General features: G+C 42.5%; 1 protein-coding gene across 4 annotated transcripts in view; it reads left to right on the top strand.

Moving 5' to 3' along the window:
* Positions 1 to 17,507, top strand: part of LOC145433991 (serine/threonine-protein kinase DCLK3-like) — a 53,222-nt gene that overhangs the window by 16,850 nt on the left and 18,865 nt on the right. Inside the window, exons 1-2 of one of the 4 annotated variants that reach the window (XM_080311262.1) lie at positions 8,165 to 12,365; positions 15,727 to 15,875. In XM_080311262.1, coding sequence (XP_080167388.1) covers positions 9,569 to 12,365; positions 15,727 to 15,875 — 2,946 coding nt within the window. In that variant the 5' untranslated portion in view covers positions 8,165 to 9,568. Of the gene's footprint in view, positions 1 to 8,164; positions 12,366 to 12,402; positions 14,013 to 15,726; positions 15,876 to 17,507 lie in introns of those variants that run through there. The other 3 variants (XM_080311263.1, XM_080311264.1, XM_080311265.1) reach the window with 3 other exon arrangements.

Below are 17,507 nucleotides of genomic sequence, written 5' to 3'. Positions count from 1 at the left end.
GGATGGGGTGTACAGGGGTGTACCAGATCCGAATTACAATGAGCCGATGGCTAGCTATCACAAAGGCACGTTTATGGGCCAGTACAGGTTGACGCACAGGTTAATGAGCAGTATGGTACGATGTTATCTCAAGTGTATTACTGTACACCGCTTGATTGTGATATCATAAGCTAATATTTCTCCTATTCATTTAGCTGTCGGTAATAGACCATGGTTCCGTTTGGTGTTGGAAAGTATGCAGTTAACAAACATGTGTGCAGCTAGTCATTTGTTTTTTAGTGATTTTTTAGGAACCGCCACAATAGCTCAGACTTCCTGAATCGGTACTTACTACCCGACGTTAATAAATACCTCAATGCACATAAATGAAGTGACGTAGCCAAGCAGGGTCGAAACAGCTTCCATGTTGAAATCGAAACCCTTTTGTTTTAAAATGCCGAATTTATGTCCAATATTTCGCCATACATTTGCAATTTAGTATTTTGTTACTAGTGATGCAAATTAGCGTCAATAGACTGTGTATAGCGGCATACGATCTGAGGTTACTGACATCTCTTGCAGCCCAAGTGCTCCTATCGACTGTGTGTTAGGGCTCTTCAAAAATGATTTTTTTTCTCAAATCGTACTGGCTACTTGATAAAATTGTTAGGTTACCTAATTTAAGCCTACACACAAAATTTGGTTCAATTCCAGCCAGTAACCGCTTTGATAACTGGTATCAATCAAAGGCTATCGTCACACTGATTCCGAAAATCCAAATATTAACAGTGTCAGACCAACAGAACCCCCTCAATATCGCTAATGAAGGTGACAATCGGCTTTATTACAGAAAATGCCATCGCAGAGAAACAATGGCCAGGTGAGGCACAAACGAATCTGCCTCGTGCACTATTAGCTAACAATTGGACAATCGAAGCGCAGTGAAACGGAATCCAACAGTCTTGTAGCTAGGAATTATATAGTAGCGACGGCAATACGCAATGCGGAGCCAATACATTCCTTTACTTATGTAGCTGTTATATATTTTCCATCCATAGCTACCTTAAATTGTAGTATGTGATAGCTCCTTGCCTACGATACATTGTCGTTGTTTGTGTCCTTCATGCTGTGTTCGACTGCAATACCTATAACTCCTAATTGTGGTATGTGATACCTATGCTTACATAGCCTGCGTTGTTGTTGTTTGGTCAGTGGTGCCACTCCTAGTGTTACACTAGATCTAGTGTATTTTGACTCGGCCTAGTACATTTTCCTTCGAAATTCGGCAAATCTAGTTTTTTTTTTCTGAAAAAATTTGTAACTGAGGATGCTATTTTCATGTGCCTCGAATAATTCATACCGTTGCTTGAAGAGAAAGTAATTAATCTGTCTAAACTTGCCCATGTAGTACAAATAGCGATCAGTCCTACATGTATTGTAAAATATGGAATTGCAACGGCTATTAGTGTACACAGAAAATGCTCTCTATGCCCGCTGCTATTGTTACGTGCGTATACGTGTTTGTGTGTGTGCTTGTATGTTGGGGGGGGGGGAGGCGTGCCTCACCAGCCATGAACCTCACCGCACGTCACTGATGTGTATTGTGTATGGTGTATGTCGATGGGTAGTAGTCTACTTTAATTGTATTGCATCATATCATATCAATATGTTTCAACCTCTCTGGGTTTCGTATTCGATCCCCTATTTTATCTGCTAATTACAGACTGTAACTATACACAGTTGATTATGTATTTATTAGCACTTCTACATATGCGTGAGCGGCACAACGCCGGTTTTGCACATAATTTAACTATTAAATTCGTTTTTTGATGTCAAATCGATATGTGTTTCAAATAGCTAGCTAAAAAAAATGTGAAGATTTTTAATCAACCGTCATACTTCGGAAATTCAATTTGACTTGAATTGAATTGTGACTGGACTCTTGAGTTGATTCGACTTGGCTCGAGTCAAAATGCGCAATACTCGAGATGACTTGTGACTCGAAGGTAGTGCCGTGATCCCAACACTGGCAGGTGCGCTTCCGAATGCGCCGAAAATCATAGTTGCGATCGTGATAAAGTCCATGATTTGACAAATGATAATATTCAACATCCATATAAGTCCGGAGTAAGTGTTTTTGAAGTTGAAAACAAAAATTCGGATTTGAACTCTACCGATCGCTTCGACTGGGCGGAGATCACTACGTTTTCGCGATAAAAGATTTAGGCTTTTGAAGTGGACGCACTGTTAAGTACAAGACTCTCAATGAGCTACACGTCGTTAATGGGTTTAATACAAATACTAAACCAACATCGGAGTCTCTCCCTATTGGAATTGTTCCTAATGACGTATAATCGCGTCGCTCCCAGAGAGACATATAAACTAATATACACAACACTCTGGAAGATATCTCGTTGCCGTGGATACGTCTTTGCAATTGTAGAGATGTGGGCAGATGTTTGTAATGCTAAATCTCGTGTTGACCCTGACAAGGACACGAGAATTGTGGAATCGTAGTGTCGTTTTTACTAACGTTACTACATCTATTACCATTCGGATACACAACTGGCAAGCATCTTCACTTAGGCAATCGTATTCCAGACAGCTGTTTACTATTTTAGAATTATCATATGCTTCGTTCAACATCTGCTGGTAATTCATATCAAACCCGCTGGGGCTGTTGGTTGGTCGAAATGAGATAGCACCCATATTATAAATTTGATAATGACTTTAAAACCTCTCTTGAATCTAGGATGATAGTCGGTGATGCTTTACCACAAGTGCGTGACTGTGTGGATGTGCGCCGCGACTGTCGAGCATTCCCGGTGTTTCGTCCGTTGGTGAAATATCATTGATTCTTCTCCCTATCATCATCTAGCGACAGAATATTTGATGAAGAGTTTCGTCCGTATCTGTCTCAGTGGTTCGTAGCCGGCTCGGAGACAAGCACGGAGACCTTACGTGCTCTACAGAATTATCTTGGGCTTCATGTCACGCACTTATTCCGCTAAGCGATAGATAGTATGCCGTTCATTTTATAATGATATTCTGTGCCTCGCATTGAATCGAATGCAATGCCATCTCGTTAACCGCAAGATGATGCTCGTGATGTGGAACGATAGCCAATAGTTGCTGGCATTTTGCGTGGCAGCGAGTGACCAAACCACATAAGTTCTATGCATGCATTCATCGACTCTTGTTGCAGTTGTAAAAATGCTTTTATTTATCGTATAACTGTGGACCCGTACTAAATCTAATAAACCGACCTTAACGGAAACCCACTGTCACGCCGAGTAGAATATGTATAAGCTAATAGAATCTGACCAGCTCGCCCACCTATATTGCAACAAGCGGTACAAATATGGCGATGGGCTTCATTCCAATCAAAAGATTGAACTTTGAAAGCGAAATCACACATTAGACTGAATAATGACAGTCACGAGTCGACTACTGAGTGAGCCGATCTGCCTACAAGTAGGCCCTATATTAGGGCCGGGCGATGTTGTGGAAAGATCAGATGCAGCTAATGACGAGTATGCGGAACCTGACGAAGCGGAGTACAGGAGGTCGTTTAGCCAACTCGCAGACCACCTTAAACTATGGGATTGAATGTAGGACTTGGATTTCAGGTCAGGTACGCTTTTGAGAGAAAGGCCCGGTATCTACTTCGGCAGCATTAACGACATGCAGCAACAAATATGGGTGAAGAGAGTGATCGTTATCGATATCCTCTTTAGGAAAGGCGACCTATATCGCCGTCATAATATATCTCTATTTCCCCATTATACCTAGCCTCAAAACTAATATTTAGACAACAATGCGTGGATATTATTTTGTGCCTGTCATTGCTATCATTCGCCTAACTTTAACGGTAAACATAAGAAAATTTTGAATGTTTGTTGTCCAGTGGTCTGTTGTATGTTGCGTTATGCCTGTCATTCAGGACAATGGAATCTCTAGGTGAAGAATTCGCTATTTGTTGACACAGGGGTAATAAACCATAAAGCCATTCAATTCCAAGGACGATCAATGCTTCTGGGAGATTACGTAGTGTTGATCAATCTTTGTAGTGCAGTAACTCTTCCGCAGCGTTCAGATTGCCTTCAAAAATCACCCGTAAGCAACAGCATTGTACGATCCTTCCACAATTGAAATCAGAATCATATGACCAAAGGCTAGCATGGTGGTTATCGCAGAAACCAACTCATACCCGTAGATTTAGGAGGCGTCAATCAAACGAAAGTGGGCGTTATCCATTTAGGCCTGGTACTACACACATAGCAACGATTGTGCTCGGCAAAATACGCGTTTCTTTGTAAATACGGGGAACCATTCGACAAACGTGTAATCATGTCGAGACGTACCATCATTGCTTTAACCTCTTTCACGTAACGCTGTTTTTGGCTTGAAGTGAAGGCCTACCAGCGTATGAGTAAATAGAGCGCAAGCGCGTGTATCGCGGTTTGAAGATATAACTGCTGTACATCTCGTAATGATGCCATATCACTGCACATGAAGAGCCAGTATCCAATCAAACTCCCGCCAGTTGAGGGGACAAAGAAGGCTGTGTATATAGGATCGTACTTCGGGTCTGACTCCGAGGAGGGCAAACAAGCGGTGAAACTAGAAATTGAAGGAAGGCGTAAAACCTTCAATAAGAAGCGCAGAAATCGGAAATATGCCCACGTCAAATCGAAAATAGGTTCGCTTCGGCCGCCAAAAAGGGATCAAAAGCAGGATGGACTTGACAGTGATGGACGAAACAAGGCCGGGAGCTCGGCAAGCGACCAACAGGCCAACAATATCAAAAGAACACCGGTAGATCCGAAACTTCTAGCGACGCTGTCAGACCCAGGTTTGTACAACAGGCAAGCCATATTATATATACAATAATACATCCGTTCTGGACAGGATGTAACGCAAGGGTGATGTCATACTCCCACGCAATTGCGGGATTGCACAACAAAACAGCTTATTACTAGCTACGCGAAATCACAACATCATTCTTTAATTCATTGTATCTTAACCTTTAACGATTTGATCAATTTCGAAGTGCTCCAACCCTTCAAGTTCGTTTTGGTCCGCATCTCGAAAAATGTCTTCGTGTCGTGAAAATTGCTAGGGTTGTCATTATGTTGTCACTTGTCACAAGTCTGTGTACTAGTCATAATTAGATCAGTGATAAAAGTCATGCACTATTTCGAATTTGTTTAACTTCTGTTGGGGACGTTCGTACTGAAAGTCAGACGTGTAAACTATAACGTTGAAGTGAAATAATGTCGACTTTTAAAATATTGTTTGGTGGAATGAAATAATAAACGAACAAAACTAAACGTTTCGCCAGTATTTTACAAAGTGCTTTTTGGCCATCCTCAGAGTTGTCATGTTGCCTAACAAACCCAGTGACCATGGCCGATGGTCCACTGATTAAAGAACCACTGCATTAAGTCTAATACCATGCGATATTATTGGTCTTCGTTAGAGCAGACTTGGACAACTAGAAAATTTTCAGCTTTTCTGAATTAGATTAGAATTAGAATTAGAGCTCCATAGTTTTTTTCAAATTAGATTAGAATTAGAATTAGAGCTGCACAGTTTTTCCAAATTAGATTAGAATTAGAATTAGAGCTACACAGCTTTTTCCAAATTAGATTAGAACTAGAATTAGAGCTACTAAGCTTTTTCCAGATTAGATTAGAATTAGAATTAGAGCTATACTTAGTTCGCAAAATCTTGGAAATTTAATGAAATTGTATATGGGAAATGAATACAGCAAAATGCAGTTCACATCAAATCACAGTGCGTGGTGCAAAAGGCCGTGAGGCGATAAGCGCCACATATTTTTGTTTAATAAACAACAACAACGCAGTGCATTCCCATAACATGAGAATGGTTAACTTCTGTACACCAAGCTTGGCTCGATTTTTACTATACTTTAATAAAATATTACTTCTTTTCTGGTAACCGTAGGCATCGCCCATGTTAGTCAGAATGGCGATGTACTAACGTAAAGTTTTAGAAACTAGAATGTTGTTCGCAGACCACAAGCTACTCTAGCATCCTATATTCGTCATAATATCTACTATGACTGCACGGTGTAAGTAAGGCGATGGCGGCTTGGCACTGGATTTCCCTGCGCAAGGGGATATACTTTTCAACTCACTGCAATAGTGCAATGTGCCTCGGACAAAGAGGTATTTTCAGGAAAACAATAATTAGATTAGAATTAGAATTAGAGAATACGGACATTTCATAAATTAGATTAGAATTAGAATTAGAGCATAAGAACATTTCACAAATTAGATTAGAATTAGAATTAGAGCATGGAAGCATTTCACAAATTAGATTAGAATTAGATTACTGGCATTTCGCTCTAATTTAGTGGAATTAGACAACTAGAATTATCTAGTTGTCCAAGTCTGCGTTAGAGTGCGCTATCTCGGCTAACTGCTGCAGTGCTTGGTAGTTCGTTATACTAGTGTACTAAATTGTACGCGAACGCTCTTTCGATCTTAAAACTTAAGACAATGATGTTTGCGGTGAGATCAAAAGTTAGGGTTCTACTAAAATGGAAATGCCTGTTAGTGTCATCAGGCCTGATCAAGGCCCCTGTTTGAAAGTAATAATATATACTTACTCTTCTGCCATATCGGGTTGGAATATATGCGTTATACAAACTAATGGATATCGCGTCTAGGCCTACTGCACATTTTGGGGCTTAGTAACATTGTATGTGCTGTAATAAACCTGCAATTTTACCAGAGCCCCCCACTCCCAACTATGGGGAATATGACTTCAGGATTGCTGGGTTCTGTAGAATATCTACCAAATAAAGTTTCATCTTTGAGGGGGGGATTTAGCTTGAATATCGACCGAAGGGGTCAAAGGCCTGGAAAGGTTGGGAACCACTGAACTAAACCATCAGGGTAGATGAATAACACCGTAGTTCCAAGCGTGGATCATATATGCCGTATATCGATCAATGTTCATGTCCAATCGGAAATGACGTCGCCGTTCCCAGTCAAATAATGGGATGCAAGCCTTGCCCAATATTCTAATTATTAGCATGAATAGATTAAAATATACAGCTCGTTAGTAGCCAAACCTAGAAATTTATATTGTCAGCTCAAATGAGTAGTCTCAATAAATCTGCGAATCGGTGGAGTTAGAAGATACGTTTCCTTTCATTGTTGTGTTTGAGTCTATTCGGTCTATCGTAGTTTCCGTTTACCATAGCGTGTCGTGTTCTTAAAACTGTTTCATGTCATAGATTATATTCGATAATGCACCCTATGAACAATGCTTTGAAGCAACACATGCCCTTCGAGAAGTAGAGTATTGTGTTTTTATCCTTCATGTGTTTTTATCCTGTCTTTCGAGATTTCAACCAGGGTCTTTATATTGTGTTGTAAACTTCATTGAAATTGAGATGTTAACACTATTTATCATGTAGTGGAAGGCTATATAGAACAACTAAGTTTTGCCGGATAAGAGGTATGTAAGTCAAGTGGTCTCTCCGACTATTGTCACTTTCACTTGTATAGCCAAAGCTTTTAGGGCACAATAGGCTTAGCACTCACTTTGGTCGTTCCGATGCTAGGAACCAACGAGAGGTTGCTGACAGAGCTCGTATTGTCATAGTTTTCTGCGTTGCCAATTTCCCTTGAAATATGCATAAAATTATGATAAAATAGCAGTAGTATTGTCACCAGTGTCATCAGATCTTAGTAAAGATGATAGGTAGAGGAAAAGTGCGTATAGCGGGGGTAATAACATGGTTGTTGTGACCTTCAATAAGTACGGTGTGGTTTTCAAGAGCTTTCTTGGAGGTACAGAACTCCAATATACAATTGCATAGTATATTCGTATTGAAATGAACCCGAATATTTTCGGCTGACACTCGTCAGTTTTCAATGCATGTAATAGTGATGGATATTATGTAGGCATTTTCACTTATACCGTTATTTCAATAGCATTTCCGTCCGAGTATGGTATAATCGTGGTACCTAGGCGAAGGTTTCACCTCGATTTGTTGTCGGAGTATAATGAACCCGAATTTTATCCGTCTTGAAGTGCAATAGAATGGTAAGAAGCATAATGCCGATCTTTCTCGAGTCTGATGATGGGATGGAAGATTGCCCGTTTCTATGTAAGAAGTACGTTTGGGGAAGAGTACGTAAGTTGAGATGTAATATCATATTCGAGCCGCGTGTATCCGCATTGCGCAGTGCTTTCGTGCGCCTTACGCATTCCGTTTCACAAGTTCTGGGGTGCAGACAATATCCCATTTCATGTTGTGTCATAATGTGCTTGTGAAATGTCGTACTAATCATGTTTCTTGGCGGTGTGTCTGCATGTCGTACCCGGCGATCGGTGGGGGACATATAATTCTGTGGTTTGTTGCCTATGATCGATATTTTGTTTCAAACGTGACTAAATAGTTTCCATACTCAAATCTGTGCCATACCAACGTATCACACAAGCGTGGGCTGGGCATGACATGGTATTGGGCGCTTGACAACAATTGCTGACGATGTAGATGAAGTCCCTGACATATATCTTGAGCAAATGGGTATCAATATTAACTAAATGCGAAGATTTTCTCAATACAGTCAGGATGGTACTGTATATTTGCGTCCGAAAATATCGCGCTCTGGATTCAGACGCAAAATCCACCCGAACTCATTTTTGTCCCTATTCGCTTGGCTATAACATGCAAGAAATGGTAGATGTATTTAGCATTTTGTTCAATATTTGTTGTTAGCAACGAAGCGTTTGTCCTGCAATATGATTACTGTCGAGAAAGATGCAAGATCCTGCATCATATCTTGTGGATATTCGGCAGCTCGCGTGAACCTATACGTATATTATGTGTCCCACATCAGTCATGAGGTTTCTTAGCTCTCGTCGTAAAGCTAAATATGTGCAGCGTGTGTCCAGTCCTTTCTCCAAGTCCACTTAAATTTCGTTACTATGAGCCGAGAGCGACCGATCATATAATGGTGATTTCGTGTATATTGAAATGATGTCATAATTTCATTTGAGTCGATATGACATTATTGGGATATGTCCTAATAAAGCACAATGCAGCTTAGGCGTGGGTATGGCTGTGTGTTACATATTCTAGACCGGGTTCTTCCCTTGCGTAGGATAAAAATGTTCGTAGGATATATCATGTTGAAGTCAACTTGTAATCGCATATAAGTTAAGCAGGTTGTCATGAGACCATAGGTTCGTCGAATAGTGCAATATACTTGACTTATGGTAACGATGATCGAGTCATCGAATATAGCAAGCGGCAGCTTTTCAACTGCGTTTGCCATAAACATTTTGAGTTACATGAAAGATATCATCGTAAGAGTGGTACTTGTGAATCAGATACTGGTTTCCATAGTGAAGATCTAATTAAGTGGGCTGGATTAGACTTCGAGCACCGCGCTTTGATACAAATTGAACGCTCGCCGTACGCATATTCGCATGTGTGCTGCTGTTCGGTTTTATTGTGGATTGCGGCGAACGAGGAGTATTTTAGGAAAGCTCAGGAAAATAGATTCTATCTTTAGTGCAAGCAGTGCAGGGGACAGATAAGATGCCGACAGCGTCTACTTATTGGCACCATCAGAACAGGAAAGACAACGGAAACGAACGGCCAAAATGGAATCAGCACCGCCCCAAAAAAGCTCATCACCGAAACGGACTTTGTGGCGCGTGCAAGTCCTCAAAGTATCGAAAGCAGTCAGTTTCAGAAATAGTAGGTGCGGTAAAAGCACCGCGCAAAAAAACGAAAGCCACACGCCGGAAAAATCGCGGCCGCAGCCCGATGGTAAGAAAGAAACCTTCGGACACGGGAAGAGAAAATCTCAACGCGCCTTCCACGCAGATGGAATACATCACAGACAGCGATAGCAAAGTTACCTTTCCGCGTATTGTAGACCGTCCCCGTCCGCCCGAAGGCGGCACAAACAGTCGCTCACGTAACGGCTCACTTGTGTCAATGTCCGATACGAATTTGCCTGCGATTGCCGTCAAGATGACACCGAGATGCCCCAAGGCCGGGTGGAATAAATCGCGTTGTTCGTCTATCAATTCCGACCTGTTCCCGTCCGTGACAATCATGCCGGATTCCTTCGAAACGGAGCGAAGCGCAATGACCGCGATGTCACGGTTTTCACACAACGACTACTACTTCACCCCGCCGTATTTTCCGCTCCCGAGACCGACTCCGTTCAGCGCCGACGGACCTCGATACCAATCGGATCCAAATTTTCACCAGCAGCAATTTACGGCGCCCCTGTTCACGCAAAGCCAGTATTCGCAGAGACCCTTTACGGTATCGCGTTCTATGGATTTCGATGCCTTGTTGTCGGACGCCAGCAGCTTGCCGCCTTCTCGAAATTCGACGAGGATGAAGTTGCTGGAGGAGCAACTCGACGACAGCCTGCGACGCAGATACCGACCGTACGCCGCCGTCACCAAAATAGATTTTCAAGATTCCTTCGTCAGCGATGTTTCTCTTTCTCACATCGCAAACGACGAATACGCTTTCCTCTCCACTCTCCGGTCTGTTACAGTATCTCCGAAGTCAGACCGACAGTCGCCTGCTGTTCCCAAAACTCCGAGCGTGTTATCCAACGCCAGTGTTGCATTGCCCAATCCGGATTTCGAACAAAAAATACCGAAGATGGATTTTGATGAAAAAAGCGGATCTTTCGTGTTGGTTCCATCTGTAAATGCAGATAGCGACGACAGTACGACGATGTTCGACATGGAACGTGCACCTATGACAGCCGTATCTGAACTGCAACCGCTTATCGAGGAAGATGAAGAAGAAGATGCTGATAACGACACTGATTCAGAGTCGGCGACACTAAGAACCTCAAAAAGCGACAAGACTATGAGTAAATCTGCCCGAGAAGCTGCCGGCAAGAAAAGGCCGTTTTCTATATCACGAGCTTCCCTGAGGCAGGCCTTTAGAAATTTAACGTTAAGAAAGTCAAAGTCACGTGACGACAAGAATTCCGAAGTCCGGAAAGAAATTATCGAACATCCCAAGCCGGCAACGAACGACACTAAGAACTCCAACAATGAATCCGTTCCTGCAGAGTCATCCGAGCGACAACTCGTTTTTATCACCGCCCCTAAATCGTCAACCGTCGCCTCTCCTGATAACCCCAACACTCCGGATAACCAAGTTCAACTGAAAACCGGGAAAAGAGAGAGAAAAGTGGCGAGGGTTCTGAGTAACGGTGATATCGCGAAAAAGGTGAGCACATCGAAAGGCCGGAACTTCTTCCCCGCTTCCCTGGTGTATGGCAACAAAGAGAAAAGGCAGAGGGCTGTGCTGCGGAAGAAAAAAATCACCAAGAAGTCAAAACGAAAGAAACCCCTTATTCCGACGGAATGTTACACTACCGGTAACACGAGTTCGAACTGCAGTAGTTCGTCGGAGGGTCCTCCTGAAGCTGACGAACCCAAACGACAGACTTTAAATACAATTCCGAAACAGGCAGGACGAAAACAAGGATCACAACAGCCGACTCGACACGGTAACGCCAAATCATTGAACACTGTCAAAAACCAGTCTGAGAAGGCCAATGACATACCGCGAAACCAGTGTAACGCTGCCAACAAGGCATCTAACCCCCCGATACCAGCTCCGCGTTCGGCTATTCTAAAAAGCCACAGCAAACCCGAAAAGATTCCGGACGAACCGCCCAAATCAGAGTCCAAGCCAATCCCGGGTAAGCGTCCCGGGTTCTTGGGACCCAATTCCACAAGCATGTTCGGAATACGCAGGAGCATTCCGCCGAAACAGATCTCGAAATATGCATTTCCCCGCTACAGCCGTTACCGGCCGGTTTTCCGACCTGCGAACGACGCGGCTTTGGTGAATCGGACCGGGTATTCTTCGGACACATCACAATTCCGACATAACAAAAAGAGAGAACCGATCAACGAATTTCTCACGGACGAAGACTGCTATTTCCCAAGCGACAGACCTCTGACTACTCTTCAAAAAATGTTTGCGCCCCGGGCTCGAGAGGAAACCTACGAAAATCTAGCGAAGTCGCCCAAACCGCCGCAAAGAGTTGTGAGGTTCAGACCTGACCGCCACGCTCCGTCTAGCGATAAACCGGACGCCCTGGAGTCGTATACGATCGAAGACCTTCCGTTGTACAGTAGCCGCTATCAGGGTTTTAGAACGAAACCATCGCGATACCTTTACGGTGCTCCGAAGCCGGTTCGGACTTGGAAACCGAAAACGAAATATATATCGGTAGACAGCAATAAGTATAAACAACGGAGGGATATCAAATTCTCGTTGAAACGTCACAGGAGACAGGACCCCACGTACGAAATCCTTGACATGAACAGTGACGAAGAAGGTAAGTATTTCTGTTCTTCTGATACCACCGCGACTTTTCGGTATAATTTTCAGTATATACTGTCACACTCTTGATAATTTTAGTAATAACCTGAGCATCATTATCTTATATGTTGATAGGAAAAAATGGGAGGTACTGCCATACGGTTAGTCAGGATCGAGATTTGTGTATAGGCGAGTCATCCGTTGCGACGCATTCAATACTTATCACGCCCCGACTACAAGTCAAAATCTTTCCCTTGATCAAGGTCTTGTCATTTCGACAGCATGAAAGGGAAATTTGATGAACTTCTAATTAAAAAAAAACAATGTACTTATTTAGTCATGTTGCGTTTTTTCGGGACCAGATTTACGGTGTGTTGAACCGAGGATTTCAGTTCACTGAGTGGTATCATGCAATGCGCAGTTATACTGTGATGTGCCGTTCATAGGTAGGCGTTAATATCATGTTGTAAAGGCCATCGGGTAGGCCTACAGCAGCGCCTTCGCCATTGCTTAGTATCGTAAACTATTACGTTCAGTCCTCGGAAATTGCGACTCTTCTGTAACGTCGAGTGTGAGGACTACCAGATAAGTAATTTTCGGCGATGACGAGGACCCGTCAAGTGGCATATTCTTACCCTTTTCCGCTGCCACTTCACGCTGCCGTCGGCATGACACTAAATTGGACAATATGAGGAAAGTGTGGATAGTGAAAGCTGCACAGCAGGTAGTTGGCATCGTAAGTGAAGTATTCGTGTCAGTGTAGTTGTGTCCTACCCAACGGGATCGCAGCTGTACTCTAGTCGTTACGATACTGCCGTGTAAAGAATGATGGTTTCTTCTAGTGTACAAGAATCGGTTATACGAAATCATGGCGACATTGAATCCAAGTTCAAGGAAACTTACCCGGAGCAAGGGGTCTCATCATCATCAAGTGAATCAGTATGTACGGTGAAAGAACAGCCGGCGACAAAAAATGAATGTGATACAGAGCGGGCCCTCCATGCCGCTCGTAGGAAAGTGTATCGAGACATGCTATTAGGGTCGTGCCAAAGGCTGCGGCACGGGGTACGGTCCGGTCGGTTGTTGGATCCTGTGGAGTATCACAGCGAGCTGGAGAAAAGCACCAAAACTCGCAATCTGCTGAGTCGTGGTCAGCACATCAAACCCGAACCGCCCCTTCTTGAATTTGATTTTTCGCCGTACCAAAAACAAGCTGGAACACCCTCGAAGAAGTTGAGATTGAAAAACGTGTCGCCCACCTCGAAATACGCCAAATACTTCAGTAAAGCCATTAAATCCGGACCGAAAAGACTTGTTGTGCGAGAGAAGTTGGAACTTAACTTTGTGTCGGTGAAAAGGAAGGAGATACCTGGGTGCAAATGGGCCGCACCCAGAAAAGCGCAGGTATCACGGGAATCAGAAAGGTCCCTTCTGAAAACTCCAAGCTCAAGAAGACAGTCCAAGTCCAGACAATCGAGCTCGCTGATATCGGAGGGCTTGTTGCACGAAGACTCTGTGTTGAGTTGTGTGAAGAACAAGTCCGCCATGGCAAAATGGCTGAGCAATATTGATGGTGGTTTCAGCGTAGAAAAAACGTACGCGTTCTGGGATTCCGGAATAGGGTCTGAGTTATACGCGGATTTTCCGAATCCGATACGAGAAGGTAATGTCAATATATTCAAAGCCAAGCGATTCACCGCTATATTGAAACATAAAATAGAGTTGCTCTTTGTTCAATACTGCATGGTGCCTGGTCACCGAGTACCAGCAAGCTTTCAGAGTTCTACTTCAACAGTATATAAACCCAAATTACTTGGTAGGTCAGGTAAAAAGTAGTTGTCAATTGGATTTGTATTATTTTTATACATATATTCTTCGTAAACGGGGGCACTATCAAGGCTGCTGGTCGCTCGGCATCGCGATCACAGAAGCGGATGAGAAATCGGTGGTGTAGCAGCGGTCTCCAGTCCGCTCAAGTCAAAGAGATGCACCTTAGAATTCAGATGTAGCCAATGGCTATCCAAAAATAAAATTTAAACTACTTTTATAGCTCAGTCTATGATCACTCCCTTTCTTTTCGACTTCAAAGCAGTTCTAGTTTATTTTGACAGATCTCTTCTACCTGCGATGATGACATCACGCCATTACTTCATCCACTTGATGATATTGTTTGCACTTGACCTATCGGTCTGTACTAATCCTTTGCATCAACAGTTCACACTTTATTACAACATTGGCTTTTTGTTTTACATCTTGATGACCGGTGAATGTTTTGAGACTTCATTGTCACTGGTACTTTCATTGCATTCTCAATGAGGTATTGTACTTCTGTTGGCGATTGAATTTGAGCCCCGTTCGCTGAAATGCTGATTGACGTTAATGTGATTCAGACGCTAAACTCAGAACGCTCTTATGTCAACATCGATTGTGTGTTTTTCTCTGTAACCAATGACTATTGTAGCAGTACGATTTCAAGACGGTGGGTTAGTTCTTTAAAAACGTATCCAAGTCGGTACATATTGACAATGAATTCATGGATATCACCTAAAGAGATTTTGGTAGCATTTTCAGCAAGGCATCGGCGATATTAAAAAGACAGTTACATCCGGGCTATAGTGCGTCAGTTTAGTAAGCCTTGGTTCGCACAAATAATGCATGCAGAGAAAATAGTTACGAATCTTACGATGCATACAGAGTGTGATGAGGAAAAAATACAGCATATCTGAACAAAAGATTGGGGCATAGTAATCATTACTTCGTAACGGGCAGTCAAAAATCAAATTAACAAAAGCAGTGTGATAAAAATTTAGACAGAGAGATGTAATTTCATGTGACGCATATAGTATATGCAACGAGAATGAAATATTCGTTGTAGCAGACGTGGGGAAATTAACACGCACTTTTAAATCTTCTTCTATAAATTAGTGCTTTACAAAATGTATACAGTATATACACTGATGGCGAAGTAATACACGATCATCATGTACCATAGTATGATGACTATACGCTAGCAACGCGGTTTACTCTCTACGGTAAATACATCCCATATGGTACCCAAGTTTAGGAGTTCAACAGGCAGACATTGATGCTGAAAAGATTCTTAAGCAGATGCTCCTAAAATTCCACCCTGTTCTGCGAATCGCGTTCATATAAGTAAACGCTGATTAAAAAAATCGTGACGCTGATGATTGTTCCAAGGCATGTAAAAGGTGCAACGATATGGGAATATCAGAAAGATCCCAAAGGTATACTTTCTAAATACAGGCCGGCCTCGGAATTATTTTTATATTTATATTTAGTAAACAGAGCTCTGTACAGCTTTCCTATTACGATGTGCTATTTTCAGATCGAGTATTTTATACATGCTTACATTACAGGGCAACGAATACCTCAATACAACTATGTCGACCCATTGCATGAACGTCCCCATGCCGGTTTATACGGTCCATACACATCCAATCCCGCTCAACGAGGCGGTGTAAGATCAACGTTTCCTCCGCCCGCAGGGAGACACGGCAAAGGGAGCGTGAGTACACACGACATAAGCTATATACAGCGTCGTGCATTTATTTGAAACTTTGTCACGTTTGGTTCTATCTTACAAAAAAACTCACTAGTTTACTCGTTTCATATCTGGAGTTTTGTTAATCAACCATAAGATTATACTAAGAGTTAATGAGCAGTGCGAGAGGCCACAGTGTGCAAAATTATTCGATTGGTGCATTTCGAGAAAAGTTGAAGAATTGAAACTTCCAGTGATGAACTCTAAGTACTTTATACGAATTGAGGAAAGTCGTCTTATGATATCATGCGATTGTATCCCTGAGAAAAAGTATTCATAACCACAAAATACCAGTATGTAATGACTCCGGATGAATTCCGCAATAATTTCCGTTATGATTCAGACCATTTAAATTAAAGAATGTTGCTGCTGTCAGCTGTGTCAACGTACGAGTAGGTTCACTAGATATCATTTTTGGGACACTTTTGAACTTGTTACTAAGGGGCAGCTATAGAGGGCGGGTGGGTTGTTTGCACGTCTTTTCGCAAATAAAAGGACAAAATCGTGACTTCAATGGAGCAATAAATACACATCACTTCATTTCTGATCGCTCTGCTATATTCGCTCTGGCCGAGTGCCTAATGTTTCGGACCTATCTTGCAAAATCAATCTCTCAACGGGTAGCAGTCGGGCTAACGTGCGTTTGGTTTGTTTTGCGGCCGATTGTCGAATTTATTGTCCCAATATGCGCTTATGGTGGTACAGGAGGTTGCAGTTCATCCCATGTGTATGCTTGCGGAAACGTTATGACTTCATTCGGTGTCTGGCACTATTTCCAATTTATACAACTTCTACTACAGTTGTAACGTCAGAATCGTACAAACTATTATCAATCTATTTAGTTGATGGTCAACTAACTACTGTATTTTTTGCGTAGTTAGAGCTCTAAATCAGGGGTCTCAAACACGCGGCCCGCGAGATCATTTTGTGCGGCCCGCGTCGGCAGTCCAAAAACCTGAAACTGCTCATCAAACTTCACTATCACATCACTTTCGAAAGTTACCATGCGATAGAAGAATAGCTCTTTCGTCACATTACACCTATTTATGACGGTAAAACATGACCCGTTGATGATTCCTGACTTAAAATTGGGATTTGGACTTGGGCGCAACCTTTTGTAGAATTACTCGAACTTTGACTGAATGAGTGATAAAAAAGAAATGACACGAGTTGAGTCGGATCGACCGTTATAATCAGAGACGGAATTGTGACTTGGTACAACCACGGACGCTACGAACTATCAAACTGTTATGGGAATAGTAATATATCAAAAGGTCGTAGCCTGCGTCATCTTGGCTCGCTTGGCCCATGCTATTATCGCCCATTAAAGGTGGCGAGTGAAGTAGTGGTACGCTCCACAGCTGTAACACCAGTGGATCATTCGTCGATGCGGGATTTCCATTGCTATGGCCCAATAATCATTCTATCCAAGTTGCTATTAATCTGTTCCAATATTCGATTTTAAATTTAACGCTGATTTAATTTGACTCTGGTAATGACATGATCAATAGCCTAGGTAACAAGAGCCCGAAACCAGATTGTTAAATTATGAAATATTCTACCATAACTGTGGCACGTCAAATGTACGCTAACCGC

This window comes from Botryllus schlosseri, chromosome 2 (assembly GCF_051294905.1).
Source record: "Botryllus schlosseri isolate E-star chromosome 2, Bs_hap1, whole genome shotgun sequence".
Lineage (NCBI taxonomy): Eukaryota > Metazoa > Chordata > Ascidiacea > Stolidobranchia > Styelidae > Botryllus > Botryllus schlosseri.
The sequence above is the reverse complement of the archived record's forward strand: the minus strand, read 5'-3'. Positions and strand labels throughout refer to the sequence as shown.